Raw genomic sequence first — 25,555 nt, forward strand, 5'->3', positions numbered from 1 at the left:
GGTGGGTGGGGGGTGGGGGTTCTCCAGAACCGCCCCCCACTCCCATACACTTCTCCAGCAATGAACCACTCTGCTTTCTTCAGACTTTCACATTACGAGAAAAAAGACAATGAGGCATTGTGCTAGAAAACCCAGAAATATTGCATTCGGAGGGTGGGGGGGGAGCGTTGCTGCTCCTCGCTGCTCCTCGCTGCTTTTTCCTGCTTGTTCCGTGCCATAAGAGTGTATTTAGCTGCTGTTTTTTATTGCCGCACTCGAGATACAGCTGTCTTAATGCGTCTCAGGTTCGAATGTTTCTCTGAAACGTTGGCAACGCCATGAGAAATTGAGATTTTAAACCGCTGTTGGTAAGAGTAAGCAGTTGGAATGCATGGCATGTCTCTCCTGTTACGATTTCTTTTTAATGGTCCCCTTGTTGTTTTTATATTTGGAGGCTTGGTGTGTGTGTACATGTGTGTAGTTTGGCTCCTAGACGAGCCAGTCGAGCTGTAGAAAGTTGAAGCGTGTAGTACATACACACTCGCGCACACATCTGTTTTCTGTGGCGAAATCGGCCTGCGGGCTGCAGGGTATAAGCCAATGCGCTGAGCGCTAATTAACTGGCCGTGAATTGGTCCTGGGTGAGCAGTAAATATCAGACTTTGGAGAATAACACATCCCAATTCACTGATGTATGTCAAAATGGGGGCTTTTTCACTTGGCCGCCCCCTTTCCCCCATCCCTACTGTGGAAGCCGATGCCCTTTTTTTTTTTTTTTTTTATACTGTTTGCGACGGCCTGGACGGGACGTTACCAGCTTGATTCTCACCAGGCGGCACTAAAGAGACGAACCCTTACGGTTCAGGGTTATTGCACTGCAGCTCTTTCTGCAATTTAAGTAAACCCATCTGATTTTGCAAGTCTGTTGCTGCTTAGATCCATCTTCTTCGTCTTCGTCCTCCTCTTCTTCCTCAGATTTGATTTCCTACTGCTGAAATACGTCTGGCACGATAAAGCTACATGTTGAATCGCGTTGGCGAAGGCTCGAGCGAGGAGGTTCCTGCTAGACTGTCTGCTGTGAACTCGAGCTGAGGATGCTTGCCGTCCAATTTCACTTGATGATACAATTTGTTTTAAGCACCCTTCATTTAGTCCGCTCGTATTAGGGCTTGGAACGCTTCACCTCTGCCGACTGACAGGTCTCTAAGCCATTGGTTAGGAGCCATGTCGCTGGGTGTTGCCTACTTGGAACCGGCGCTAGAAAGCCATCGGCTTCGCTGAACATGTTCCTGAAACACAATCCTCCCTTTGTTCCGTTTCCTCTGTGCGCCGCTGCTCCGTGGAGACCCCCCCCCCCCAACCACCTCCCCTCCCAAATCCCTCCCCCAGCTCTCTCAGATATTTCATGTTTGCGAGTCACGCTCTGCTCGGATGGAGCGGTCCGACACATTTGAGCAGCCACATCAGAAACAGGCCCGGTTGCGGTCATTGAGCCAGCGCTTTTCCGATACGGAGAGCCGGCAGATTGTGATAGATCGCGTGTCTGGCCCAAGGCGGCCATCTGATACCGTGACCGATTCCAGCATGAGTCCGGCCTGTTTCAGGGTGTTGCCAGATCGGCACCGAAGCTGACCTGCAGAACAGCAGTTTCTGCTTTAGAGACCTTACTTGGGTGCTGTGATTGTGAGATATCCATTAAGGGTCGCATCAGGACAGAAGAAAGAGGGTTGACCACGTACGTCGTCCTCCTTTATCTCTTGCCAGTGATGACTGGAACTGGGAAACATGCTCTTCCTTCCTTCCTCCACTCCTGTCATCTGCCGTCCTTTCAAATTTGTCTTGCGCTGAATGCAGTCAGCTACTTGAAGTTGAACCTATTGCTGACAGACACACACAGCTTGTCTAGTCCCTGTAGAGAAGTACTGCCAATAGTATAGGACTCTAGGGAGCAGATAAACATGAACCTATGTTAGAGGGGTATAAAGCCCCCCAGCATTGAGCTGGAATGATGGTGGAGCTCCATCCAGGCCTTTTGGGATGAGCAACATCCTGATCTCACTCTTGAATGCTCTTGTTGCTGAATGCAATCAAATCCTCACAGCAGTGCTCCTCCAAAATCTAGTAGAAAGCCTTCTTCCCTGGACAGTAGCAGGATAAACTCTCTTTTTAATGTCCCTTATTTTAGAAGAAACAGTGAATGAGCAGGCGTCCAAATACTTTTCAGGAATGATGTATATTGGGGTGTAACAATGCATTCAGGTATTATGCCATTGTGATGCAAAATAGGGGTGTAAATAGGGATGCAGAATTGTATATATGTGATATTGTGAATCAAATTAAAGGCTGCTGAGTGAATCTCGACACACTATATATATTATTATTTTTTATTATTTACAAAGGAAGCTTTACACCTTCCATGCAACCTGGATTCCCCCCCCCAAGCAGAGGTATCTGGGTGGACCTGGAGCATTTACTACATCACACCCTTCCGGTAGATTACCAGAATACGCTTGTGGACAGTTTTGATGCGTTCCCTGTTCTGCGTGTGAGAGCAAGCAGGGTTGTAAAAATGATTGATCTCGTCTGTGATTACATGCCACCCAGACGGCTCACAGAACAGGGGAGGTTTTGTTGTTGTTGTTGCTTTTGCTGTTGTTGAGACGAAATGCAGAAGATGCCCAGTTGACAGTTAACTCCTGTAGTCCTGATCAGGATTTGTTGGAGCTCGGAGGCCGACTTTACACATCGCACACACACAAGCTTTAGATTTAGCGAGAGCCACGGTACACCGCTCAGCTGAGGGGTCTAAACTTATCTCCACTGGTATATTCAGAGCGGATCCTGATGTGATCTTGGCTCAGCTCTGGCCGTTCCTTAGAAGGGCTATCTGTTAATAGCTTGTAAGTGTGCGTGTGTGTGTGTGTGGGGGGGGGGGGGGGGGGACTCTGGAAAACAGAGATTTACCGTCACGCATAAGCTCCTCCTGTGATGTGAAGGCATTTCGCAAGTGTTTCCTTCTCCTCCCAGGCCACTGCACTAAAGCCTGATTAGACAGCAGCGGCGCGCTTAGAACTGGCGCAGAGATGTACGTGCATGTGTGAAAAACGTAGTGCGAAGAACGTAGGATATTAAGAATGTGTCACCAGGGAGCGGTTGCATTTGAACTGATGTGTTGCGGGTCTCGCCAGCCACATGAAGAATAACCTATAATCGCTTCCCTCTTCAGTACGAACGCGTGCCAAGATCTCTAGCGGCTGACTTTAAGGTTGCTCCGAGGGACAAACTTACATTTCCAAGTGGACCACTGGGGGGGTGGGGGGGTGGGGCTGCGGTTTGATCCTGTGCATTAAATTTTTGGTTGAAGTAGAATTTTTTTTTTTTTCGTGTGAAGTGTGGAGAATACATTATTTATTTATTTAATTATTTAATTAATTATTTTAAAAACCCAGTTGTGCTCTATTTTGGACCCATTCATGGTTCTTGACGTTTGGGATGCTGGTGTGCTGCTGTGGAGCGAAGGATGCCTTATCAGAGTGCCTGCTAGGAGTGTGACGGGGCCCCACCACAACTGATGCAGGTCGATTTTAGGGTGCTGAAATCCCAATATCCCCAATATTATTTAATATGGGCAGAAATCAAACAGACTCTAGCAGTGAAACTCCACTTTCCTGGGCCCAGTCCCCCCAAAAGCATCCTAGTGTTTAGATCATCTTAACCGCGAGTGATGGTGTTCAGAGTGCTGCTCACATGACCCTTAAAGACTAATTCCTGTCCTTTTTAAGATGCAGCGTGAATGGTCTTCGTTCTTGAAGGTGATAAAGGTGTTGAAAGCAGGAATAATGAAATGACAAGCGTAAGAATCTGAGACACTTTGACAAGAAGCAAAATTGTGCTGACTGGACAGTTGGGTCAGAACCTCTCCAAAACATCAGGCAGGTGTTGGGGGAAGTGTTCCTGGTTTGCAGTGGTCAGTACTTACCAAAAGGGCTCCAAGAAAGGACAACTGGTGAACCAGAGACAGGGTCATGGGCACCCAAGACTCGATTGTGGAATTGATGTGGTTCATGGAGGCTCCAGCTTACAACTTTTTAGGGCATAAAGGATCTGGAACACTTGAGGAGCCCATGCCTCGATCAGTCAGAGCTGTTTTGCTTTGGTTGGTGTGGCGCAACAGATAAAACCACTAGCTGCCAGTGAGCTATTACACCATGTGGGAGACCAGGGTTCGATTCCCAGTCTGGGTGATCATATGCTGCGCTACACCAATAAGGGTCCCTGGGCAAGACTCCTAACACTACATTGGCCCACCTGTGTAATACAAGTCACCTTGTAAGTCGCTCTGGATAAGAGCATCAGCTAAATGCCGTAAATGTAAATGTAAATGCTTGCACAAATGTGGTTTTAATGTTCTTGCTGATCTGTAAAAGTCGCTAATTGAGTCCCTGAATGGCACAACTGTGCATAAATGTTTTTATTTTTTTTCAAGCATAAGGAGCTTAAGAGTTCAAATCTCAGGAATGGCACAGCTTTAAAAAATCCGTTAAATGGTGCATTATCAGCATCACCACTGGGATTAAATGATGGTTGTTTGAAGAATGGGTTGTGCTGCGTTTCACTCAGTCTGCAGAGGTCTGTAGAGGTTGAATTGTTGCCTAATGTTGAGGACGTTGAATTCCTTTCTTGCGTTCCCGTGTCCTTTTTCTTTTTCAAGTTGAGAGTTGTTGGCTTGGTTTTTTTCACCAGGCAAAGTTCAGTCACATTTGGTTTGACCATGGCTTTCGTGGTGGAAAACCTCCTGGAAAAAAGCTGGAACCCCAGATCAAAACTTTGAAGATATGAGCTTCCAAGTAAAAGGAGGCCCGTCTGACTAATACACTGATATACACCAGTCGCCCATAACTTTAAACCCACTGAGAGGTAACGTGAATGTCATTTTCTGGTTCCAGTGGCGCCTGTTGAAGGCGCATATGCATATTAGACAGCAAGCGAACAGTGGGTTCTTTGGCCGAGCACGAGAATCTGAGCCCCTTTGACAAGGGCCAGACTGTGGTGTGGCCGGACGACTGGGTCGAAGCATCTCCAAACCATCAGGCAAGTAGGTATTGAGGGGTGTTCTTGCTACGCAGTGGTGAGTACCTACCAAAAGTGCTCCAAGGTCCAAGTCATGGGCGCTCAAGGCGCAAGGCTCATTGAGCAGGATTCATGGCGTGGAGGCGGCTCCCACCTCACAGCTTGGAGGACTTAAAGGATCTTGCTGCTGACGTCTTGGGGCCAGATTCCACAGGACACCTTCAATGTCAATGTTCCTAAAGTCTTATCGCATGACCTACGGGTGACTCCTGCAGTTGGTCACGGTACAGAGAGAGGCTGCACAAATTTGATTTTAAGGAATTGCAACCATTGCTGTCAAGAAAATAAAATCAGGGCAAGACTAAACTAAACCTTCCAGAGAACGTCTAGACAACCTCATAGCAACTGTTAAGCATGGGGGTGGAAATGTCCTGCTTTGTGTCTGGTGAGCTCTCCATCACGGAATCAGTCATTTACACAGAAGTGCATTAGACGATCTTGCAGTATTAGTCTGAAGGGCCGTACAGAGGGAAGGCTGGTCCAGTGCCTAGAGAGATGCTGATAGTCTGTCTCAGTTTAGGCAGTGTGAGCTGAAGTCTCCTGCTTTATCCTCTGCGCTGGTGGTCAGGCAGCACTCTCCGGACCCAAACAACAGGCTCGTTTGTTGTGCACCCCCACCCCCCCCCCCCCCCCCACCTTCCCTGGGGGCTTGGAATTTGCTCAGCCGACATTGGCATGGTTTCCCGCTCTGGGTGCCAAGGCCAGTGACTGATCAGCAGGACACACACACATACTCACTCTGTCCACTGTCTGGGTGTCTGTCTGGCTTTCAAGCGTTTCCTCCATCTCCCATGACATTCTCTATGCAAAGATCAGTCCCGTCTCTCTCTCTTGCGCTCATTTCAGCGCGAAAAGTAAAAGAACCGTTCCAGGTTATTAGTACCTGTACGGTTCAAGACCTAATTGGAGGGTGTTTTTATTTATTTATTTATTTATTTATTTATTTTATTTTTTTTGATTGCTGCCATATGGTGTCGACCTCCTCCGCACTTGCCGTGCCATTCACTCGAAGCGATTCGTTTATCAGCTATTGTGTAAGCAAACCCGTCTCTTGTCTTTGGCGAGGTACCAACTTGGCGCACACCTTAATCATTTTTGTATGTGTGCGTGTTTTCAAAAAATCCCTTCCTCATGCTAAAGGGAAAGATTCCGCTTTCGGACCCTTGATGTCTGGGGGGGAGCCTGAGGCCCAGTGGTCCCCTTAAGAACCCAGCAGCTGAAATTCTACACTGTGCAGTCTCAGTCACCGGGGTAATTTACCAATGCCGTCTGGTGCTTTCGCCGCACGGAAGTAGCCCTACATTTGTGGTAATGGAAGGTGGGGTGGGTTGTTGGGGCAGGGGAACGGTCATATGTTTTAAAGAATCCTGACCCATCTACACACACACACACACACACACACACACACACACACACACACACACTCAACCTTGCGACCTCCCTCTCCTGAGGCCGATAGCACTGGCTTGTGATTTAGAGTAATAATAAAATTACCACGTCTCTGGAAGCAGACAGGGCACCCGTAACATCTGGCGCTAATAGAGTTATGACTGATGGAGACGGATGCTCGCAGAGCCAACATGAGCACGTAAGGTCGCCAGGCAGGAGGCTCCAGAAAGAACGCTCGCAATGGGTTCCTCTTCCCTCTCGTTATCTAGATGTTTGCAGGTATAACGTTGCAGTGCTTCTCCTTTGAGACGGCGGAATGAGCACCAACACCGTTTGAACGGTGGCACGGAGTTCATCTCCACCCACCACGTCCTCATGGACCCTCTGGCTCGCTTCCGTTCGTGCCATTCATAACGTCCCCGGCCAAGGAATTCTTGGACTTTATTCCTAATTAACCAGTGAAGTCCATTAAGCAGCACAATGGGCTATTTCACCTTTTTCCGCTCACCCTCCACTGGAGGATTTCAGATGCTAAGTTACAGAGGTACGAAATGGAGCGTTCTTTATGTGACGCTTGTTGAGAAACCTCAACAGCGCTACCTATACCCCGGGATGCAAATTCTCGGGGCGTGAGAGAAACCGAAGAGGATCCTCGAAAACTCCTCATTGCCATCAGGCGCCATCTATTGAAGAATGTTTTTTTGGGGGGTGGAATTTTTCTCTCGCGCTCGTTGTGAAAGCTGCGTTTGAGACGTGCAGACAAAGGCCATCTTGTGTGCCTGAAGGAGGGCGAACTGTGGCAGGACTGTCTGGCTGGGGCGGACGCAGCATTCTGTCTGGACCGGAGAGAAAGCGAGCTGGCCCAGACGCTATTGTGCGGCCACGGCAGGGCAGGGCGGCCTGACTCGGTCATTCTGCACAGAGTGAGAGAGGTCACTGCCCAGGCCACATGGACCAGTTCTGTCTGTGTTGTGGCTGCGATGGGACCCAGTGTTCACACAGATCCCGAAAAAACCACCCGCATGGCCAGCAGGTGGACGTTCGGCTGTAGATGGGTGAAGGCCAGATAGCACAAATTCTGTGGGTGCAGTGGCTGACTTTGGTGAAAGTATACGGGGGGGGGAGGCAAAGCTTCAGTAGTTGATAATGCTGAGAATGCTACGATGCTATTATCACTGATTATTATTAGTAGTAGTTGTAGTTCTATGACTGTGGGTTTGTTCTCATGTCTGGCCAGTTGGCAGTCTCTGGTTTGTACTCCGTTGATATTGGTCACTTCTACACTGGCAGCTCAGCCTGCCGTCTGTACATAACAGACTGCTTCAGGAAGCTGCTACTGCAAGAGGTTGGAGCCTAAGCATGGACAGACTGCTACCTGACTGACATCATAAGCTCTTTTACGTACATCAGGTCTATTTCAGAGCTGGAATAATGGTCACTGGTCACCTCCACATTAGCTACGTTAACCTCATCTGGTCAGTGGTAAACGTCCGACACCAAACCTGTCTTGGCTGATCGACTACATTTGTGTAAATTAGATTTTCTTTTTTTTCTTTTTTTTTTTCCCTCCAATCACTTGAACTGGACCTCATGACCTGCCTTTCAGACAGACTGCTGACATCTCAGGACAGCGTGTTTTCTGGCCCAGCAGATCCTATTTGAGATGTTGCATCTACTGTAATCAAATCACTGCCCTCATGGGCCACTATTACTTTTGCCAATTAGGTATTTTTAACCAATTTGATTTGTGGTGCTGTGAGTCTGGACAGCAAGTCTGGCTTGGCTTGTGTTGTTTGTGCGTTTGTTTGTTTGTTTGGGTGTGTCTGAAGGCGCTTCAGGGTGGGTTAGTGTGTACGGAATACATCTCCTTAAATACCAACATGGCTGGGAATCAATACAATCCAGCAGAAGCCAGTTGGACTCAATCAAATCAGGCCATGCTCACCAGTTCTACCAGCTTCCAGTCATGTGTAGACCATAATATCCAGGTTGGCTGTGGCTGGTGTGGGGGTCTAATGTCGAGTGTAAAGCCTGAGGCTTGAGACTGGGGTTTTTTTTTTGATGTGCAGGTTAAGTGTAGGGAACAGGCTCCACTTCCCCACAATGTGTTTCTAATATTCTGAAGCCACGCCAATGAAAGACCAGCCTCGATGAGTTATGAGCGCTGCAGACATCACTGTAGCTCAAACACTTCCTTACATAACAACCCTCTTCTTATAATGTTGGGGAAGTCACGCTTGTTTGGGAGTTCATGGTACGGGAGCGGACATGACCTCCTTCATGCCGTGCGAGCTGGTTTGTGGATTTTTCACTTCTTGATTGGAGCTTTCCCTCATAAACAATTTTTAGTTGGGATGAATGATGAATGGTTGGCTATCCAGTGTTCTCCCAGTACTAGTGGGTCACTGTATGGTACGGTCTTTCCCTGTTGGAACACACCCCATTAAGCTAATGGGCTTCATAATTGGGGAGATGTATCGTGTGAGCTCAGGTACGCCCCCTTGAGTTTTTTGTTTTTGTTTTTTTTTTTCCCTAATTGATAGTTTTTTGTGTCTTTCTAAGGTTCTTCACACTCAATCTATGACAATCTATGACAAACCTGTGGCGCAACAGATAATACCACTACCTGCCCCACACCATGTGGGAGACTGGGGTTCGATTCCTGGTCTGGGTGACTATGCTGCGCTACACCAATAAGAGTCCTTGGGCAAGACTCCTAACACTACATTGGCCCATCTCTGTAATATGAGTAACCTTGTAAGTCGCTCTGGATAAGAGCGTCAGCTAAATGCCATTAATGTAAATGTAAATGTAAACCTGGACGGTAGAGTCATTTTGAAAGGTTCTTAGGAGAAGCATATACACTATATATACATTTACATTACAAGGCATTTTGCAGATGCTCTTCTCCAGAGCAACGTACAAAGGTGCTCCACTGTTCACTCGAAAAATACCCTTTCCTGGTTTGTATCGACTAGAATCCAAAAGATCCCTCTAAGCTTAGATGCTACTAAACACAGAAGCCAGTATGTAGAGACCACGGTACTCCACATACTCTACACTTCACCCAAGTACTCTCGGAAGAGGAGGGTCTTCAGTCTGCGTTTGAGGACAGCGAGTGACTCTGCCAGGGGAAGTTTGTTCCACCACTTCGGTGCAGGACAGAAAAAAGCCTGAATGCGTGTCCACAATATGTCCAAATGTTTGTGGACACCCCTTCTAAAGAATGCATTAAGCTACTTTAAGTTGTACCCTTTGCTGACAAAAATGTGCAAATACACCCAGAAGCATTGCCAATGGAATTTGACTTTCTGGACCTATTGGCACCATGCTGCCTATGCCTAATGCCAGGCGTGGGGTAGAGGGGGTATAAAGCCCCCCAGCATTGAGCTGTGGAGCAGTGGAGGAACTGTGTTCTCTGGGATGATGGTTGGTGCTTCATCCAATACTCTTGGGGTGAGTTTGGGTGGTGATCATCCAACATCCTGACCTCACTTACACTCTTGTCCTTAGATCCTCACAGCAGTGCTCCTCCATAATCTAGTAGAACATCTTCCATGGACAGTAGAGACAATTACTCCAACAAAAACAGATATGCTCTCATTATTTTATTTATATATATATATATATATATATATATATATATATATATATATATATATATATATATATATATATATATATATATATATATATTATTATTATTTTTTTATCTCAGAAGAAACGATGAATGAGCAGGTGTCCCAATACTTTTTTTTTTTTTCCATATGATGTTCAGGAGAGAACATTTTCTATAAAGCCGTTGCCTGGTTTTCTTTGGAAAAGTCCATTAAGTCCATTAAGTCCATTTCTCTAAACTCTGCAAACCTTCGTAATTGCTACTCTGGTTCTTTCTACTTCTCAGATTTAGGCCTATAACTAGTATCCCCTTACGAACTCCCAGCTCTCCCTGGCTATGAGAAGAAGGTAGCATTGTTTGTTTTTTATTTTATTTACAAGGCACATGTAGATGCTCTGTTTTTCCTTCACAGAATTTAACTGGACGGCATATTTCTGTAATCCCGTTTTAAAGCCCCACATTGGAGTGATTTCTGAAATTTGCTGAGAGCACATTTTGCAGTACTTTATAAGCTGGTCCGCATCTACTCTGGGGTCTGCGGTGGCTTGGAGGCTGAAGATGATGAACTGTGGTGTGTTGGAGCTTGGAAATACGTTGACATCTAGTTGACTTTTGGTTTCAAATGCAGAATCTGTTGTTTGGAAGTCGTTCTCTACGACATCCCGCCTGTTTGCACTGCGTCACATTCTTTGCCCATTACCTACGTTTCCCAGTGCTGTTAATGTTATCTGGACAATGGAAATTCACATTGACAATTTTTCTTTTTTAGGTCTTTGTAGTGTTTGGTAGCTTCTGGAAGGCCTAAAGGTCAAGAGTCTTCTGTTTTACATTGTGGAGTAATGGGGAGTAAACATACAGTCCTGTTTCTGTGGTGGTTCTGATCCACGGTCTAGTTTTAGTTTCATAGATTGCCTCATCTAAATAAATGGAACAATATTTTCCGTTGTTCTAAAGGTACAACACACATGCTTTATATTACCAGTGTTGATAAACGTATTCTCCAGAAGTGAAAAATGAGGGACGAGGGTAGCGTTCGGAGAAACCTGCTATTTACGATGCTAAATAGCCTTCCAATCTCAATCCATCTTGGCAAGAAGTCAATTTATAGCTCCATGGTCTTCATATGCTTACGTTCTGGTCAAGTCTGCCTTCTGGGAATATCGGCTGGAAATGACCCCGCAGTTGTAGATTAAATTGACAGTTGATGATTGCCATTCTGGTCCTGAAGCCTCTGCAGAGGAACGCCCCGGAGTCAGGGGTCCACGTTCTACTATCTTAAGCATTCCACTTCAAGATCAAGGTGTTCCTACGCCAGAAGATGTTGAGCAAGAGCTCCATGGACTCGCCGCATACATGCACGCATATTGTCGCACTGCTTGGCCAGCACATTTTTGTTTTGAAACATGCACATGATTTTTGGCCGGGTCTCTGCTTCTGAGCTGCTTATTCAGGAATGTTTCTCCTCTGAGGAATCCCCAGCAACGGCCCTTTTTTTTTTTTTCCCTCTCTCTTGCAGCTTTACATGAAATATTGTTCCATTTATTTAGATGAGGAAATCTCTGCAGAGCGAGCCTGCAGCCCCGAGCATTTGAACGGAGGGGCCAGTGGATGGGTTTGTGGTTTGCTGCAAGTCTAATTTAAGAGCAAAAGCTACAGGAACATGACTGGTTAGAATCTCGAACCTGTAAATGCCAGCATTGTGGTCATTTTGGCCACAAATCTGAATTAAAAAATCTGCGAGGAACAGACAGAAGAGTACAGTACAAATGGACCAGTTTGAGTGCCGTGCCGGTATGGATTTCACCTGAAATGATCTCAAGCACAGGTTGCAAGAAGATGTCATTTGAGTCTTGGCTCAGTTTCTTCAGGTTCCTGTAAACGTAAAAGGTTCTTTAAGGATTACCTAATAAATGCAATGGTTCTGTGTAGTCCTGGGTGTTGGTTTGAAGTTTCTTCGTGCTCTTAAAAAGTTCTTCAAGAATTTATGTAATAAATGCAATGGTTCTGTCTAGAACCACAATTCATAGAACCATCTTCAAAGGTTTACTTAAAAGAAAGTGGTTCTGTATAGAATCATGACAATTTGTGAACCTCCTTCAAGGATTGTCTAATGAAGGCAGTGGTTCTGTATAGAACCACCACAATTCAATTTAAAGAACCACCTTCAAGTATTGTCTAAGAAATGCTGTGGTTCTGTTTAGTCCTGGGTGTTGGTTTGAAGTTTCTTTGAGATTTGAAATGGTTCTGTATAGAATCAAAACATTTCTAAGAACCACCTTAAAGGATTATTTAATGTTGGCAATGGTTCTGTAAAGAACCACCTTTAAGGGCTGTCTAATACAGACAGTGGTTCTTTATAGAACCACCAGAATTTAAAGAACCACCTTCAAGGATTATTTAAGACACTCAGTGGTTCTGTAAAGAACCACCTTTAAGGGCTGTCTAATACAGACAGTGGTTCTTTATAGAACCACCAGAATTTAAAGAACCACCTTCAAGGGTTATTTAAGACACTGCATGGTTCTGTAAAGAACCACCTTTAAGGGCTGTCTAATACAGACAGCGGTTCTTTATAGAACCACCACAATTTAAAGAACCACCTTCAAGGATTATTTAAGACACTCAGTGGTTCTGTAAAGAACCACCTTTAAGGGCTGTCTAATACAGACAGTGGTTCTTTATAGAACCACCAGAATTTAAAGAACCACCTTCAAGGGTTATTTAAGACACTGCATGGTTCTGTAAATACCCACCTTTTAAGGGCTGTTCACAGGCAGTGGTTCTGGATAGAACCACCACAGTTTAAAGAACCACCTTTAAGGGCTGTCCACAGGCAGTGGTTCTGGATAGAACCACCACAGTTTAAAGAACCACCTTTAAGGGCTGTCCACAGGCAGTGGTTCTGGATAGAACCACCACAGTTTAAAGAACCACCTTTAAGGGCTGTCTAATACAGGCAGTGGTTCTGTGTAGTCATGGGTTTAAAGTTTCTTCATGCTCTTACACCCTTAAAAGGTTCTTCATGAATTATTCTATACAGGTTCTGTATAGAACCACCACATGTCAAAGAACCATCTTTTGGAAGCAATGCTTCTGTGCTTCATTTACTATAGATACCTCTTGTATGTGTCATTTTAATAACTTGGCTGTGTATCTCACTAAATAGGGCTCCACTGTTATGGGTTCTCGAGCCCTTTTCAGTATTATAAATAAGATGAGTCTCCACTTCTTTGTGGTGGTGATCTTAAAAGTGCTCTACGAGTTCGTTTGAATGGAATCCAACTTAATGAAATGCTTTCCAACCCAGCACTCGAGGTCCTCCAGGTGCTCCTCACCAGTCCAGCTGCCAGCACAGCTGAGCCAGACCTTCAGCGTTAGATTACCTGATTTAGGTGTGTTGAGAAATGAAATAGAGCAGCGTGTGCTCTGCCTCTGAGCCTTTGAGGGTTAGCTTGGGAGCCATTGATTCGGAGTTAAACAGGCCATAGGAATGTTATGCCTGTCCAAGCTCGAGTTTCGGACATTAATGATCCCTAAAAACAGCAGCTCTCCTGCTGTCTGCATGCTTGGAAGACTTCTGTGTTTCTATGTTTCTATTCAGGGAGCAGCTGCAGGTGTGGCGGGGGTCAGACCTGACGCGATTGAGAGATTTCGTAGTAATTGAACGTCCCTGAATCCAAACTGAACACTAACTACCATTTTTCAGTGCAGGAGCACGAATATGAAGGGGAAACATCTTGTGTGTGTGTGTGTGTGTGTGTGTGTGTGTGTGTGTGTGTGTGTGTGTGTGTGTGTGTGTGTGTGTGTGTAGTATGCGTGTGTGGTTGAGGGTCTGATTAATTTCAGATGGATTTGTTGATCATACAGAGAGCAGTGTGTGTTGACGTGAGCTTGCCAGCAGATCACCTGTCATTGCCTGAGGCAAGGACTGTGTGTTTGTGTGTGTGTGTGGGGGGGAGAGTGGTGGGTGGACGTTTCCCAGGGGTCATTTCCCGCATACACATGGACAGGGCGACCGGAGGGCTGCTCTGTGGACGGACAGATAGGCGGCCGTAGACTCTGGCAGTGCTGGCCTGCTGCCAGCCCTCTCCCGTCCAGATGTGAACGGTCCGACTTGGCATCAGTGAAGTTACTGTAAATATGTCATAGAGCCAGGCAATTAGACTAAGCAGGCGGGCAGACAGGCAGGCCTAGCAGCTCCCGCCGGGCCCCTTGAGGACCCTCACCATAATGCTGCATTTACGCTGGTGGCGAAGGACGTCAGCGCAGTCCTCCTCTTCGTTTGACCGCGGCGGGGTTACAGGGGGTGTAAGTTAACAGTTATGTAAATAATGCTTTTCCATAATCATATAGTTTATGTCTGGTAATTATCAAGCATATATGATGTATGGCCAAATGTTTGTAGACACCTCTTCTAACAAATGCATTCAGCTATGCTAAGTTACACTCACTGCTGACAAACAGCTTGTCTAGTCTTTAGTCAATAGAATAGGACTCTTTGTAGCAGATGGACATGAACCTATTGGCACCATGCTGCCTAACGCCAGGCGTGGGCTAGAAGGGTATAAACTCCCCCACCACCCCCCAACCCAAATTGAGCTGAGGAACAAGGGAAGTGGGTTCTCTGGAATGATTGTAGGTGCTCCATCTAATACCTTTGGGATGAGCTGAAGAGCTGGGGATGAGGTAGAGTGGTGATCATCACCAGCTTGGCCCGATACCAGCTTCCATGCTAAACCTTTCATGATTGCTTGATACAGCTCAGGTTCAGAAACTGGGGGGGTGGCTTCATTTAGTGCTAAATATTAATCAGGTCTAATCCAGGAATGATCTCTCTGAGGTGGTGCTGTTATAGTTTGAATGTAAGAATTTAACACTAATTAAATCATTAAAACAAGCTGATTTAGATGTTCTATGTTTGGGTTTAATTCAGGGCACAGACACAGTCTCCTCAAACCTGAGTGACTCCCCAAAGCCTGTCTGTCTGCGGCCTGGTCCCAGCTCTGGATTGTCAGCAGCCTTTTACACTTCTCTGCAGACTACCTAGCAGACTATGGGCTATGCTGCACGAAAGTGGGGCAGCACCCTCCCGCGTGGAGTGGACGCCATACCTACCTAAAAAGCATCTGCTGTGGCGGCCTCCGTTTACTGCTGCGCTTGCTGCTGAGCGCCATGCAGCAACAATCCATGTTTACGCCGCACATCCCATTGTTCTATCCCAAAATACATTTACATTTAAGGCATTTAGCAGACACTCTTATCCAGAGCGACTTACAAAAGTGCTTTGCTATTTACTCAACAAAGATTCCTCTAAGTTTAGACTCCACTAAACACAAGTCAGTAAGGAGACCACTCTTCTCTTCGCCTGAGTACTCTCAGAAGAGGAGGAGGGTCTTCAGTCTGGGTTTGAAGACAGCGAGTGTTGGACTCTGCTGTTCGGACACCCAGGGGAAGCTCGTTCCACCACTTCAGTGCAGGACAGAAAAAAGCCTGGACGCTCGTCTTCCGTGGATTTTAAAGGATGGAAGGGCTCTTGGTGCAGATCGGCTTTGGACCAAAATAGTGTGTTTGATGGCACAAGGGTGAATTTTCTTTTTCTGGTGTTCAGTATGAAAGGCCTTTAGTGCGTTTGTCAATTAAGTGAAATTCTAAACGTTCTAAAAACAGCCATCATAATATCAGTGTCACCAGTTGAGCAACAGTTCATGTGCAGTACTGCTGTGTGTGTGTGTGTGTGTGTGTGTGTGTGTGTGTGTGTGTGTGTGCTGTAGCTTCTGTGAAGTAAGTGGGCAATTTGTCTGCTTTTCTAAACCGTGTAAAAATTGCCTTCATATAACTGCTGACAGTTAGTAGCTATATTAGCACCACTTGCTAAATAGTCCTGACTGATCCCAGCTGTCTTTACATTCCTCAGTGATGTCTGAATTTGACACATTTTCACTGAGAGATCGAGGAGAATGAAGTACTGATGCCATTCTCGACGGACAGAGGCAGCGAATGCCGCGCCGCTGTGTCTCTGCCGAGACGTGGTTATTAAATTTGCTAGAAGAAAATGACTGATTGTACTGCTAGAGGAGTTGGAACCAGAGTACTGGGGAGGCACACACACAGAATGTGCCTGATAACATTACTAGTTAATATTGTTGTTAAGAATAATAACTGTATTATTGTTGTTGTTAATTGTTGTTTTTTATTTGTATTATTATTACCATCGTAGTGATAATACTGTCCCACACACAAAATATTACCTTCGTGTGTGTATATATATATATTACATTTATGGCATTTAGCAGATGCTTTTATCCAGAGCGACTTACAAGGTTACTCGTATTACAGAGGTGGGCCAATGTAGTGCAGGGTTCGACCGGTAATCGAACCCTGGTCTCCCTCATGGTGTTGTTGTAACGCAATGGTAGGTGGTGGTGTTATCTGTTGCGCCACACCAACCACTATATATATACACATACATACATGCATGCACACATATATACATACATGCACCCATATATACATGTGGTTTTGTGTAGCAACAGTTCGTACCAGTCGCCGCTACCCGAGATGCCCTCGGCATGCTACCCATGCCGGCCCAGACAGTTCATTATCCAGGCGGTGACGACAGGCAGACGTTCCCTGCTCCAGCCCTGGTGCAGCATCCAGTCGACACACTCGCAGTGGCCGTTCCCCTTTCTCTCCCCTTATCTCGTATCCTTGTTGCATTTTGAGGTTTGAACGAGTTCCACACAGAAACAATAGACAAGTGTGGCTCTGCTTTCCAAGTCTGTTCAGGCTCTCTGCAGCAACAGGATTGTGTAATTTTGTAGCAATGAAGTCTCACACAGGGAAATCTTAATCAACATTCTTGGCATGATATGGTTGCTTTTGCCTCAAAGGATGTTTTGTTTGATTATTTAATTCTTCATTTTTTTTTTCTCCCCCCCTCTCACTCAGTCTCCCTCGCACTCTCAAAGGGCAGACTGATTCTTGGCTGTCCGTCTGTGCTCTGTCAGTTAGAGTTGCTGTAATGTTTGTGTGATTGTGACACTGGCACGTTTTGAGGGAGTTTGATGGAGTTGAGGTCAGTAGAGGCCAGGGTGAGGAAGCGTACACTCTATATAGTCCTCCCCTCACCCCGTTCTCGCACATGGCTGAAGCAGTGTTAAGGAGCTGATGTTCTGCCTCCATCAACCCCGTCCATCACGTCCAGCTCCTCTGTGGCTGGGTATACGCCTTAGTCTTCTCGTGTCAGAAAAGGTGTGTTGCAGAGCTCCAGAGCTCCACAAGCGAAATCCTTGCAAACGTGGAGGAGATGTTTATTGTATGGCATGAGTCATGAGCGTAAACATCTTCAGAGCTTATCTTCAAAGCATTTGCACATGTTCGGTACTTTTGCAGGTGACGTGGCGAGTCCATAAGTCTGGTTGTTTGACTTGGGAAAACTTGACCGGGACCAGCCAGTCTGGTCTATACTGGTCTCGGTCAATGGCTTTTATTTTTGGAGCCACAGGTCAAAGCTCACGGTAGTGGCATACATTCAGGAGCCACCGCAGCCTCGAAGTCTCTGGAGTAACAGCTAGGTCCCATTCATGAAGCCAAGGTCAAGACTTTCTGTTCCTAAGTGACCTCAGGACAGACAGGTGGACAGGTTGTTGAGGCAAAAATAGGGCAGCATTTGCAATTTTGACTTAATTTATAGCTTTAAAGAGGTTTTCTACTGCAGAAGTTCTCAAAGCGGTCCTTGACGACCCCCAGACGGCCCACGTTTTTCCTCTATATTTACAGTTGAGATGGAGCACACATGCACACTGACCATCTTCGGGTCCCTGAGGACCAGTTTGAGAATCTCTAGGTGTTTTCACACTAGCATTTGTTGTTTTCTGGACCCAGGAGCGCGTGAGTTCGGTATCTTTGGTCACAACCAATCTCTGGGCCTCCTGAAATCTGTGTTCTGGGGTTCGCCTCTAGTGGTCTGCTGCATCTGCTTCCAGCACCACTTGTGGAGTTGCGTGATTGGTTCATTTTGTCATGTGACTTCTATCGCCTTAAAAGCCTTCTTGTATAAGAACGGCTGTTTGTTTGCAGGTGTTCCGGCACAGTGAAGTGCTATGACTCCAGAAACCGCTTGAGTGTTTGTATTCTTAGCAAAAATGCCCATGGAAAAGTGATATGTAATCGACCCATGTTTGGAATGGAATTCTTCGTTGTGTAAGAAACCAGCGATAATGAGCCCCTCCCACAAACAAGCCCAGAATCGTTCCTGGGTTTGAACTCATATTTTGGGACAACTTTAAAAACAGTTGTCCCAAAATATGAGTAAAAACACCCTCTGGCCTAATAGGTCCCATTCGCTGCCTGCTTACAATGTACAGTGAAAACGTTAGCACACCCAATGAAAACCCAATGTCTGTTTTTAATATATATATTTAAACATCTAAAGATCTTTATTTAAATAATATTAGGAGATGGAGGTAATATGGCTAACCCACTAAAACCAAAATAATGTCTTTTGAAAACAGAGCTGAACAATATGATGATATGATGTATTGTGATAACAATAAGCTTTTCTAAGTTTATAGGTCAAGTCTTTTTAATATATTTGAATAGCTGAATTTGATTCATTTAAATAATATTAGGAGGTGGAGGTAATATAGCTCCAATAAATAACACAATAAAACCAAAATAATGTCTTTTGAAAATAGAGCAGAACCATATGACGATATTTTATTGTATTGTGATAACAAGAAGCTTTTCTAAGTATATTACGGATTCTGTTAGTGCTTAATAAACACTGATCAGCTGCAGGTTTCATTACTAACAGTGTACTTAGACTGGGTTCATTAGATGAAGAGCAGCAGATGTTGAGTAGAAATCACTGTATTCACTACAGGAGAGGATCTGAATAGCAGTTTATAAGAATCTGACGCTGCTGATGTATTTAGTCTGTGGTTACATGTGATAAATATCATGTATTGCCAAAAACTCTTTTTAAATATCGTGATCTAATATTTTTACCAAAACGATAATTAATAGAAATACTATTTTCCTAAAAGTAAAAAGTTAAAACACCTGACATTTATTACTACTTCAGATGCAGAGTTTAAGTCAGGTGCAGAACATCAGCTGCAGATGATCAGAACATGGTTGGAGAGGATCCTGGAGGACCTGCCGGTCTTATTTAACCCTCAGACATTTAATGTATTATTACCATGGTGAGATCCAGAGAGCTTTCTGAGGTCATCAGAAAGAAGGAACTAGATTCAGATGAGTCTGGGAAGGGATTTAGAAAGATCTCAGAACAGTTAGAAATCATTTACAAGTGCAACAACTACCAACATGGCCAGATCAGGCTGTCCTAGCAAGTTCAGTCCAACAGCAGATCACAAGATAATGTCTTCACAGGATCTACAGGTAATTTTTGCCACAGCTGAAGTCAAAGTACAGCCTCTACCATCAGAAACAGAACACACACATTTGATTTTCATGGGAGGTTTACACGGAAACCCTTACTGTCAGAAAAACCATCAAGACTGCGGCAAGCAAGACTGAGGTTTTCCAGAGGGCACCTACATTTACATTTACGGCATTTAGCAGACGCTCTTATCCAGAGCGACTTACAAAGTGCTTTGCTATTTACCCAAGAAAACCTCAGCTAGTTAGAATAGGCTAATAATTCAAAAGATACCTCTAAGCTTAGACATTGCTAAACACAATACAATAAGGCGACAATAGAACTAATCGTCCAAGTACTCTCTGAAGAGGTGGGTCTTCAGTCTGCGTTTGAAGACAGCGAGTGACTCGGCCGTTCGGACACCCAGGGGCAGCTCGTTCCACCACTTTGGTGCCAGGACAGAAAAAAGCCTGGACGCTTGTCTTCCACGGATTTTGAGGGAAGACCTGGACCAGGACATCGGGAACAACGTGCTTTGGACAGATGAATCCAAAGTTTCAATGATTTGGACACACAAAAGAGGACATGTTTGGCATAAAACAGACACAGCATTTGAGCACAAGCTCTCCAACATAGAATACCCTCGGAATTCTTTATTATATCTGCGGGTGCTTGAGGAAAATGTCTATCTTTAGTTTCAGCATTACATTTACATTTACGGCATTTAGCAGACACTCTTATCCAGAGCGACTTACAAGGTTACTGGTATTACAGAGGTGGGCCAATGTAGTGTTAGGAGTCTTGCCTATACTCTTATTGGTGTAGCACAGCATAGTCACCCAGACCGGGAATCGAACCCCAGTCTCCCACATGGTGTGGTAGCTCAGTGGCAGGTAGTGGTGTTATCTGTTGCACCACACCAACCAGCATTTCACAGCTGAAAGATTTCTGCATGGAGGAGTGAGAAAATCTCTCTCCTAGTTGATGTCAGAGGCTGGTAGATCATTATAGGAAGCGTCTAACTGAACAAATTTCAGCCTAGTGGCAAAATACCAGTTATTAGAGCATAGGGTGTTCTATTTTTTCCTCTAGCAAGTAAATTACATTGCTATTAATTCCATTTTACAAATGATGTTTAAAGACTTTCCTTCAGTTTTATTGGTTGAGTTATTTGACCTTATTATTTTATCTCTCAGTATTGTTAAAATTAAGATCAAATGTTCAGAAGTTTACATATATTAAAAAAGAAGGTTTTCATGGGGGGTCCTATGGCGTCCTACTGGGTATACAGACACCCAGTGTTCGCATTGCTGACACTGGATTATAGTGCAGTTACCATTAGAATGAAATACTTTGGAGGACTGTACATGCCCCTAAGGTCACCATGCCCAATGCCAAGTTTTGGCTAAGGGCTATAAACTTTATAGGGCAGTTTTAGGCTGCAGAGCTGTGGACCTGTGTTTTTTAGAGTGATGAAGCTCCATCCAATCCCTTTAGGATTAGTTGGAGTGGTGTTCGTAATCCAGAATGAATCATCCAGGATCAGTAGCCGACCTCCCTGATGCTCATTTGTGGCCAAACACAACCAAATCTTCACACCATATTTAGTCTTGTGTAGAGCCTGTCCAGAAGAATATGTTGCTCTGTGGACAAAAGTGGACAACCTCCATGTTGATATTATTGATTCCAGAAATAAAAAAAAATAACACTGGTCAGGTGGCTACAAACGTTTAGACTCGAGGAGAAGGGTCTGGTTGTGGTGTTCTGACTTTTTCTGGATAGTTTCTTCAACCGAAAACAAGAAAGGGTTGGGTTGGGCCACAGATGTTCAGCAAAAATAGCACTTACCTTATTAGTAGACATTTAAACATGGCTGGTTTTTATTCGGTGTGCTTCAGTTTTATTTTGTAAAGGTTTGTTTATGGTAGCTGTTGAAGGTCGGATGTTCTGCTGTGCTACCCAGCCAGCTTAGCAGGATTTTCCTTAGAGGTGGGATGCATTTCAGCAAAGGAAAGAGCAACGTTTTGGACCGGGTGACTGTCCTTTTTAGGTTTTATCTGGTTTTAATTCATTTCTCATGTCAGAATAAAGCATCCAGGGGAAAATATTCCATACTGCAGTTTCTTAATGAATCTGCTGTGTATTACCTAGAACTTGGAAAAGTACATGAGTATTTCTGCAGTCTCTCTCTTTTTCTGAAGCTCTGGCTCTTTTTTCCCCTCTTGCTCGTCTCCCAGTTACTCAGTCTCTCATTTCAGGGATTCCTGTACTGTCATGCTTGTCTTTCATCAATATTGCCAAAGCAGTCAATTACAATTGGTTTGATGATTTATGTTTGATCACTTTGTCTTTCTGCTTCTGTGTCTTTCTAAATCTAAAGCTCTTTTTTTTTCCCCTCCCAAGCTCCCTCTTTCCAGCTGGCCCTGGTTCAGGACTGGTGTTAGAGTGCTTAGCGCTCATTTTGCCCTTGCTGATACACTGGAATGTCTTTTGGCCGATGCTGCTCGCTTGAAACATTTGTACTTTCGTAGAATGAAGGTTGCATTGTTTCACCTTGAAGCTCATCTTACAGATGGGTGTGTTAACTACTTCTCCTCCAAGCTGACGCTCCGACACTGCTGTAGCACACGATCCCTTTCACCTATTTTCATTAGACCCTCAATGGTTAAACAGTCCAACCTTCAAACAGTACATCATGCCATAACAAGCAAGTTAAGTGGCCAGTAGGTACACTAATATGTCCAATTGTTTTGGGGTTTTTTTTTTATGCTGTAAAAAATCTCATCTGGTCAAACTGGAGGTGAAATTTAATGACAAGTGAAGGTGCATGTATCGGTCACTGTACTATACACGGCTAAATTTGTCCATCGCATTTGACCCATCTGTGGTAGTGAAAACACACTCTCACACACACACACACTAGTGAACTAGGGGCACGGAGCACACACACACACACACACACACCTTTGCTCAAGGGCCCAACAGTGGCAGCTTGCCGAGCCCGGGTATCGAACCCGCAACCCTGTCATCAGTAGCCTGGAGCGCAAACCGCTGAGCCACCACTGCCCCTAAATCATCTTTCCACATATCTCCGCTTACAAGTCTGGGGGTTGGAGCCCAGCTACAGCACCCCTGGACCCAAGAGCCCAACACTGACAGCCTAGAGGACCAGAGTATTGAACCACAACCTTGTGATCAATAGCCCAGTGTGCTAACTGCTAAACTACCACTGCTCACTGCTCTGTGTCAAGCGAATGAGGTCAAAGTAGGTCCAGATACTATCCGGATACAACACGCATGTTAATGCCAGGTGTAAACATGCCCTCTGATGCTCCTCAGATCCTCACAACTGTGTTCCAGCATCTAGTACCTAAGATACCTTTTAACCAAATGATAAATTCAGCCATTCCTCAAGTCTTTAGTAGATGTTTGAGGTTTTGGATGGTGGACTGGGATGTGGAGTGGGGTTGGATTCAGGCATCATTTAGCTTCTTCTCCATTCCCAAACACTCTGATGTAGCTTGAATATCGCTGCTGTTCAATGAAAAACATGTATCTTCATTTGTGTCTATTATTTGAACCTTGTAGCTGCTCTGTACACTGTGTAAATAATTCTGGATGAATAGACCAATAGAAATGCTCTAAATTACCTGGAATAAACTCTTATGTTACATTGACTTGCATTCAGAGTTAAGACCGTTTTTGCCTTCTCCTGTAAAGTCGCCATTTTGGGCAGCGATGATAGACACCATAGTCTAATTCTCTCCTTCTCCATCTCTCCCAACAGATCAAGAAATACTTCGAGCTGGAGCCTTTGGCTCGGGGGAAGAGCTGGATACTGGAGGGCAGCACGGTGGACAACATAGACGGCATGAAGGAGAGCTTCAGCCAGCTAATCCACCTGCTGGAGGAGAAGGACCAGGAGATAGGCAGGATATGAGCTGGGGAAAGCCAAAAACTACAAATCCCAGTGTTTCTCACTCACTCCAGACATTACAATTCGCCACCTCGATTCAGGCCAACAGAGCCCACCGCCCCCGATCTTCTACATGAGCTACTGAGCAGTCCAGTACGTCAGTTACTAGCTCGGTCACGCCGGGCAGGAGGAAGATCGTGGATCATGCGCCCTTCGCGAGTCCTTAGCTTTGAGGATTCATACCAGCCAGGAAAGTGGGACATATCATATTTTCAAGTATGATATCTTCTCTCGACGATGCTTCGTATTAACCAAGTACAGCAAGCATACAACACTTGATTACTATTGTCAGTAAGAGCGGTTATACATTCTCTCTGTAATACAGACCTAGTTGCACATAGCTACTTAACTGATAAAGTTAAACACTTTGCTTGATATGTAGAGAAACTGGAAAGTTTTACTTAATCTGTAGATTGTTCTGTTTAGCACCATGTTTGTGTGAATGTGTGTGTGTATATATACATATATATGTATGTATTTATGTATATATATGTGTGTGTGTGTGTGTGTACGTGAGTGCGTGGAAGATGAACGTTTGTACTAAAAAGCCTTAAATTATGTGCTAATGTGTTTTTAAACCAAACAATAACGTGACAAAGTGCGTCCTCTCGAGTATCAGTCCATAGATGTAATTGACTTTCTTAGAGAACATATCGATAGTCGCCGTGAAGTTGAAGAACTCACTTATTCCGAACAGTGTCAATAGATAAAAATCCTATCGTCATGGCATATCTCGAAAATGCATGGCTCTACTCTGTGTATAACGAAAATCGTGCTACAGGCGTCTTCAAGGAATTGTTTTGTAATAATTTTTCCGTTTTTTTAAAGATATAAGGGATTCTCGTTGAAGCCGCCGAGGTATCGGACATTTTCCAAGTGATGTTAGTCCGTAGTCTCTCTTTTCTAACCAGAGCATATCAAATGCATCAGTTTAGCTGTGAGGCGTTTACTGCCTCTCTCTGTTCTTCAAAGTAATAATCACAGAAAGTATCACAGAAAGGGTGAATCCCCTGGAAGAGTGTTTCATTTGATTTTAGTCAGTCTTATAAACACAGCTATCACAAAAACACAAAAAGCAGATACGTGAATGAATTCACTGAGCCTTCACTTTTGTACGGAAGCCGCGTTCGTAGTGTACAGTGTTCATGTTCAGGTGTCAACGACTTCTTCTTCTTTTTTTGTTATTTTCCAAACTGTTTTCTCAGAATGTAAACGCTCCTCTCCGCACCCCTTCAGTAGTGCCTCTTTCTCGATGGAGTGTGCACCGTCTACCCGGACTCTTTTTAGCATTTCCCGCTTCCTCCAGAATCCCAATCTGGAGGCTGAACTCCAATGCTCAGCCTAGCGCTATCCAAACTGTCCGTGTCTGGCGGGTCGTGTTCCCATGGCCAAAAGTGTTCCACGTAAACCCTAGTGGCACCTAGGATGTGTAGTGTTTCTAGTATATACATGTTCAGCACACTGGTGTTGTTGTATTTGTACCACTCGATTAAAAATTCAGCTGCCTTTTGTAATTCAAGAATTTGTACATTTGTTACAGATTAGTCTCGTTTTTTTTTTTTTTGGTTTTGTTTTTTTTTTCTTTTTTCAGTTTATTTTATTTTATTTTCCCGAAGGGGCATGTGCCTGTCTTTGTACTGGAAGAAATCTCTGCATTTAGCAGTTGTACTGTGACTGTGTGTGTACTTCAAGTCGGTCACAAGCTGCTAACTGTGTATATATGTAATTTATGCATAATTTCCACTGAGCAACATGGACAATAAAGGCTGAATAAGGACAAATGCCGTCTTTGTTCTTATTTGGTGAAACGTCAGCTTTAGTGATGTTTTTTGCGGTGCGGTGTGGTGTGGTGGCTTGGCTGGGGCTCAAGATGTTCCTGGTTAGAGCCTTGCTGAGGCCTGCTGCCATTGTAGGCTTGAAGCTAAGCCAGTTAACCCAATACGATGCATCCCTACCAACTAAGGACAACTGAGTACAACAGACTGATGCGGTGTGGTGCCTTGGCTGGGGTTTAGAAGAAATTCCTGGTTCCAACCTTGCTGAGGCCTGCTGCCATACCGTCTAGGGTCTGGTCTGT

The 25,555-nt window shown here is 44.8% G+C and overlaps 1 protein-coding gene across 1 annotated transcript in view; it reads left to right on the top strand.

Annotated features, from left to right (window-relative positions):
• Nucleotides 1-25,291, top strand: part of arl15b (ADP-ribosylation factor-like 15b) — a 69,571-nt gene extending 44,280 nt beyond the window's left edge. Inside the window, exon 5 of the mRNA XM_072659147.1 lies at nucleotides 23,290-25,291. Within this exon, the coding sequence (XP_072515248.1) occupies nucleotides 23,290-23,442 (153 nt within the window). The 3' untranslated portion in view covers nucleotides 23,443-25,291. The remainder of the gene's footprint in view (nucleotides 1-23,289) is intronic.
• Nucleotides 25,292-25,555: the final 264 nt, after the last annotated feature.

This window comes from Salminus brasiliensis, chromosome 16 (assembly GCF_030463535.1).
Source record: "Salminus brasiliensis chromosome 16, fSalBra1.hap2, whole genome shotgun sequence".
Lineage (NCBI taxonomy): Eukaryota > Metazoa > Chordata > Actinopteri > Characiformes > Bryconidae > Salminus > Salminus brasiliensis.